Below are 6,862 nucleotides of genomic sequence, written 5' to 3' on the forward strand. Positions count from 1 at the left end.
AGATTCCAAAAATCTAAAGCTATAAGTACATTATGTTTAAAGTACTGTCAAGGTAGCATATTTCCTTCTTTGAATGACTGACTTCTTCAAGATATATGAATAATATTAACATGATTTTTTTTCTCCGATGACAATGTATGTCCTCTTCTTTCCCTCCTGCAGTTATATATGGCATACAGAAAGAGATCACAGATCTAGCAAAGTGTTTACGACTAAGAAACCATTGTCACATCAACATAGAAAAATACTGTTTGCATAGAAAAATATTCCTCTTTCTATTTTTTCAAATATACTATCAAGTTTATCACACATGTTTTTTAAGCAGTATGATGTTAAACTGTTATCCCAAATATTGGGGTTTGGCAGTTGTACATTTTTTTTTTGGTGGGTGAATATTTCTCTTTCCAAAGGGAGAGAACCCTTCACACCACAACAGCAGTAGTTGTCTGCCCCTTAGTTGTTCCTGATTATCCCACTAGGTGACTTCCTCTTCCAGGTCCAGATCTGTCTGTCTATCCCTGTGCATGTCTTCATGGTCAGCTTCTGACCGTCCACGCTGGTCTCCATGCACTTCTGTGTGTTGGCATGGTAAATGGAGTTGTCCTGTTCATGAAAGTTACAATGTATGAAAAGGAATGTACAGGTATGCATGTACTATTCATCCCACTTTAATTGATGGAGCCAATATTGCTAACCAACTTTTATTGTGTACAAGAAAAAAGTTATAAAAGTTGATAAAATATCTTCCGTAAACCATTCCTTTCAATATGAGTCATTCTAAATCATTTAATCCCTAGAAAATTGTTAATAAAAGTCGGCGTAAATAAAAGCTGAATAACAGTGATTTTTTTTATAGGTCACCCTAAACCATTTATTTTAAGTAAATCGTGGATTAAAGTTGTCGCAAACATAAAGTCACTGCAAATTACTGTGGAAACAATAGATTTCATGATAGCTCAATTTTCGTTTAATTCGTGGGTACCTCTCATCCATGAATTAACATCCTCCATAAATTAATAAATAAGGATATAAAAAAGCCATATTTCCTTTGCAGGTTTAAGAGAATACACGAATAAAGTCCCCACAAACCTTTAAAATTTCAGCAATCCATGAAAAATGGCCCCAACGAACTTTAATGATTCCACAGTAATTAAATTATGATAATTTTTTTCTTTACTTGACCTTGACCTACCTCTCTGTATTGCCACTCCTGGTTTCCTTTCTGGCCGTGGCACGGATAAACAATGACGCTCTCTCCTCCGGAATAATCCAGGCATCCATCGTCTCGACGGATTTCTCCGTTCTTACTCAACATCCAATACTACAATTATACAATAAAATCATCAATTCCTGTCAGTTTTGAAAAGTCATAGAATCTTGCAGTCCAGACTTCAAATACTATACTGTTCTTAATATCTATCAATCTTCATTGAATTGGTGCATACCCTTCAACCATAACATTATAGGTTAATCCCAAACAAATCATTTTTGATTTCATGAAAAAAAAAAAATTAAGTACTAGTCTGAAAGGACAATTTATTTTTACAAAAACAATTTCAATACATTGTAGGTAATTTTATAATCATATTCATAATTTGAAATAATTTTATGAGAGAACATTTAAAGGCATTGTGCCTGCTGTTCAATCCAATGTATTCATTTATACTTGAATAAAATACTTATCAAATTAAATCAATTGATAAATCAATCAATATCTGTGAATTTGACCACACCCACCTGGTTGCCCCCCTGGTTGTGACAAGGCCACATGTTGACCGGTTTGTGGTAGTTGTGGTTATCCACCGCACTGTCGATACACATCGGCTTGGCCTTGCTGCGGATCTGTAACCAATGCATTACGTAACGTTATAATTTATGCAAACTTTGAAATTGCCAATTTTCTAATATATTTCTAAAAATGTATGTTAATTTACTTGTGTGTATGCATGCATATAAAATTTATAAAAATTGAATTTATTTGATTAGTATTAGTATGGAACAAAAACAATAAATTATATAAAAAAAATTTTTTTAATATATTAGACTTCAATGGCAGTGGGTACATGTGTTGAACAAGATAAATATACATAATTTGTTATGCAGTATTATCATAGTATTGCTCACATTTTAAATAACCTGATTATCATGTGACTCTTCATTTCTTGTAAAGAATGTGTCATAACTGCTATATTTTATTTATAATTTTGTCATTTTTTTTTATTATGGTGATATTTTATAATTTTATGACATCATTTTTATAATAGTAAAAGGAGGAATTTTTTGAGAAAATTAACTGTACTGTTGTGGCTGACCTATACAACATTGAAATTCAATATAGCTGAAACATAAATTAAAGCAAGTCTATTTCTTAGGGCCATAAATATCAAATATGGCACAGGAGTAGCTCTTTGTTTACTTCATTCTTGTCTGTATTAAAAAAAAAAACGTGAAAACAATGAAAGATGAGACAAAAAAAATTATGATACTATTTTTCGTACCTCTCCAGAAGCAATGGCTTCCCCTGGAACAAACAGGTCTGGGTAGACATTTTTGACGAACCAGTCAAAGCTATGGCACTGCAAACGTTCCCGAAGCTTCTTTCTGTCGGTGACATCTCCGTAATCTCCCTATGGAAAACAATGTATTTATCTATTATTCATCTAAATTTATTTAATTAGATTATTGTTGACTTTATATTATACAAATTACATTTTCCAAATGAATATCCTCAATTTGTTATTCAAGAGTATGTCATTTTTCAAACTCTTAATCTAACGGTAGAAACAAAACATATATTATAAATCGAAGTGAAATAAAAATGTCTTAATCATAACAAATTAAACATTTTGAGAGTATTGCACAACCAAAACATGTAATCTACCAGCTGTCATTTTTATTTCTGAATCAGTTCTTTAAACCATGTAGAAAAAATAGGCTGCAAACCAAGAGGGCCTGGCCAGACTAACTGACAGACAGACAGATAATTATTCTCCTTCAGTTTCACATTCAGGGAACTAAAAATCAAAAGAAGTTTTTGAAATTCCATACCAGATCATAGTTGAATCTTTTATAATAATAGTTCTTGTATTCGTCCATCCAAACTTTGGCCAATCGGATTGAGTTTTTCTTGCCAACGTTGACACCAGTCCTCTATAGCTACTTGTACGGACTTCTCTTTCTGAAAATGTGACCACCATGAGACCATGGAATGATTTCTTAGGTACCTACACACATCCAGACCTTCAAACTGAAAAATAAAATCATACAAAACTGTCATGATATCATAATATTTTTTTTAACCAGTAACCAGTTATAAAACAGTATTGCAGAAAATGAGTTTTGAAAAATGTTATGATTCATCAAACATGAATTTAAATTATATTACAAACAGCAAATGTTCTTTCAACATATGAGAATGGACAAGAAAAAGAAATTTGGTGCCATGTCCAGGATCCTACTTACTCTAAATGACAGTTCTAAGTTTTCTCCTCCCCAAATATCCATTCCAAGGTCGTAGGTACCAAGTTCCGTAAAATATTCTCTACTGATGGAGAAAAGACCTCCGGCCATCGTGGGCGACCTGTGATATCATTAGTTTAAGAATAACATAGGATTGAAATATAAAAGGATGTTTCAAAGTTCAGTATATAAAATTTGCTTGTCATTTACTTTTATTCAGGTCTTTGTTGAAACATACATGAAAGTTAAAGATTCTAGGCTTTTAAGTGTCTTAAATTCATTAAACAAAACAAAAATATTGAAAGACAAAAAGTTTTTACAACATAAAAATTCCATAATATTTGATTATGTTTAAAAATCTTATAAACACACAATTTTTTTGTCAATACTTTTGTTGCATGTTTTGGAAAAGAAATTCTATAACTAGCAGAATAATGTCACTGTGATGATATTTTTCTAGCAAGCAGATGACAAGAGGCCCATGGGCCACATCGCTCACCTGAGGAACAATAGGTATGATAAAATCAGCTCAATGGAGTCATAATACAAACTATCTGGACAGTGTACAATAATACATGTAGATCCTGTATAAATAAAATCCATTTTCCCCTGGATATTCGTATGTTTATAATCATTAGTCCCTTTTCTAACAGGATGATTTTATAGTCATATCATATGTTGAGTATTGCAGTTCTCAAAAAGATCCCTAACAATAGTTTATATATGGGATATAAACGTACATCAAACTCTGAACCTTCTCGTGAGGCCAACGAATTGTCCTGGGGCCAAAGTCTTAACAATTATAAAGAATCATCTGGCTGATTAGTTTCTGAGAAGATTTTTAAAGATTTACCCTATATATTCCTTTGTTAAACTTTGACCCCCCCCCCCATTGTGGCCCCACCCTACCCCTGGGGATCGTTATTTTCACAACTTTGAATCTACACTACCTGAGGATGCTTTCACACAAGTTTCAGCTTTCCTGGCTGATTAGTTTCTGAGAAGAATATTTTTAAAGATTTATTCTGTTTATTCCTATGTAAAACATCGACCTCCCATTGTGGCCCAAACCTACCCCCAGGGGTCCTTTTCACAAATTTGAATATCCACTACCTGAGGATGCTTCCACACAAGTTTCAATTTTCCTGGCTGGTTTCTGAGAAGAAGATTTTTAAAGATTTACTCTATATAATCATATGTTAAACTTTGACCCCCCATTGTGGCCCCAACCTACCCCTAGGGGTTATTATTTTCACAACTTTGAATCTACACTACCTGAGGATGCTTCCACAAAAGTTCCAGCTTTGCCGGCGGATTAGTTTTTGAGAAGAAGATTTTTAAAGATTTACTGTATATATTCCTATGTTAAACTTCGATCCCCCATTGTGGCCCCACCCTCAGGTGAGCCCAAAAGGTTAAGTTTACAACTCAATAAGTTGGTTTTTGGAAGAACAGACTTTGAAAATTTTCGTAATAAATATTGACAAATGTTTTACTTTTTTAATCTTAAGCTTTTAAGATCTGTGTACAAACATAAAATTGTGAGCAAATCTCTGTATCTTGCTTATAATTCGAAGCTTAACACTCAATTATGGTTAGTAAATAGAAACTGTAGGGTAACAATCAAACACAAGAAACATGCACTACATGTATAACAAATAATTTTTTCGAAATGAATCATATATATACATGTATAAACCTACATATTTTCGTCAGCGATATCAAACTCTATTTAAACTGAATAAACTCGAGAAAATGCCGAGCATCTCAACAAACCCTATTGCATTAATCTACCATTATGATAATGCCGAATTACCGATAGAATGAATTGTATTTCAGTACCCCTACATCAGATTTTGCTTAATTTGCGCAAGTAAACAGTTAACTGTTTGATTTACCGAAGTCTCTGTTTGATTTGATACGTAAAAATCACGAAATACAGACGATAGTTAGTTCCCAGGTTACAAAGCATAAATAATGAAAACGAAACGAAAATCAGAACAAGCTAACACCAACGTCATGTGTGAAAACTGTCAACGCATTGAAATATTTAGCCTTAATTTACTTCACAAAATCGGCACCAATATATTTTGCATGTTTCAAAAATTTCCCTTCATACGCGAACGGTTGCATAGCAAGCAAATTCATCATAGTCAGATCGACCCTTTTTCGTATAATGTCATGGCTGCTTTAAACAAAGAACCTCGTTTTAGAAGTATGGAATACGAGGCTTGGTAAAATGGGTATGCAAACCCGGGCCGTGGCAAAATAAAAGCCGGTGCAGATTGGCAATCGTCAATTCCAAATACGCATTATTTTGCAGCAATATTTACAGCGAATACATTATATACTGGTCCATCAAATATCCCGAAACTTTAATGAGATTGGCAGATTAATACCTGCCAATCTTTTTTTATGCTCAGGCCAAGTCTTGCCTACCCATTTTTCCGTATGCCGAGCCCGAAGCTATTAAACTTTTCCTTTATTATTATTTTCGTAATAACTCAGATTTGAATCAGAATTAGCACTTAATTTTTGCAATTTATATTTTCCTTCCCATAAGGATAATTTATGCTAAACTACGTTGAATTGAACTAATTAGTTCTTGAGAAGAAGATTTGTAAAAATGCACCCCCCTTTTTCTACAGTTCCAAGGTTTTCACTGCTTTGAATACAGATCGGACTTTTATATCTGCAATTTATATTCGCCCTCCCATAAGGATGCTTTGTGCCAAATTTGGTTGAAATTGGATAAGCGGTTTTAGAGAAGAAGTTCAAAATGTAAAAAGTTTTCAGACGGACAGACGGACAGACAGACGGACTGACAGACGGACGACGGACAAAATGTGATCAGAATAGCTCACTTGAGCTTTCAGCTCAGGTGAGCTAAAAAAGTATCGGAATTGATGATTCAAAATGCATGCACTTCTAATTTGGATTCTAATTAATACAGTAAAACTAATTCAATCAACAATATCAATAATCTTTAAATCTAAAAAGATTATTGAAAAATTGAGTGATAAGTAAGTTGATTTAAACAGTTGCACTGTATGCAATGTAGGTATATTTTTTTATACTTTTTTATTTATATTTTAAGGTACATTATCCCTTTCCTCCATTAACTTAATTTCTTACCTGTCTGATGTACACAACAAAGAGGACTGAGACGATTGGTAGAAATACGGGTATACAGGTGTCAAATTTCACCGTTGGTGACAAGACAGCATCCCACATTGTTTAACTTTAACAAGGGAGACAACTCCTGAAATTAGAAAAAATGCAGTTTAAACAAAAGTTACATGTTTCTCTTAAGGTCTCACACAAGGAGTTAATTTCACTATATGTTACTATAAAGCTTTAATTCAGTTAATTATTTAACTATACTCTCAGCATATAATTCATG

At 33.2% G+C, this 6,862-nt stretch overlaps 1 protein-coding gene across 1 annotated transcript; it reads right to left on the reverse strand.

The window, feature by feature from the left end:
* Window positions 1–453: 453 nt before the first annotated feature.
* LOC105331857 (polypeptide N-acetylgalactosaminyltransferase 5) lies at window positions 454–3,570 on the reverse strand. Its single transcript, XM_066072651.1, has 6 exons — window positions 3,463–3,570; window positions 3,161–3,247; window positions 2,499–2,627; window positions 1,738–1,842; window positions 1,193–1,321; window positions 454–603 (listed from the first exon to the last, which is right to left on the reverse strand). Exons 1-6 carry the CDS (start codon window positions 3,568–3,570, stop codon window positions 454–456), a joined length of 708 nt encoding a protein of 235 aa, XP_065928723.1.
* Window positions 3,571–6,862: the final 3,292 nt, after the last annotated feature.

The sequence above is a fragment of the Magallana gigas genome, chromosome 10 (genome assembly GCF_963853765.1).
Source record: "Magallana gigas chromosome 10, xbMagGiga1.1, whole genome shotgun sequence".
Taxonomy (NCBI): Eukaryota; Metazoa; Mollusca; class Bivalvia; order Ostreida; family Ostreidae; genus Magallana; species Magallana gigas.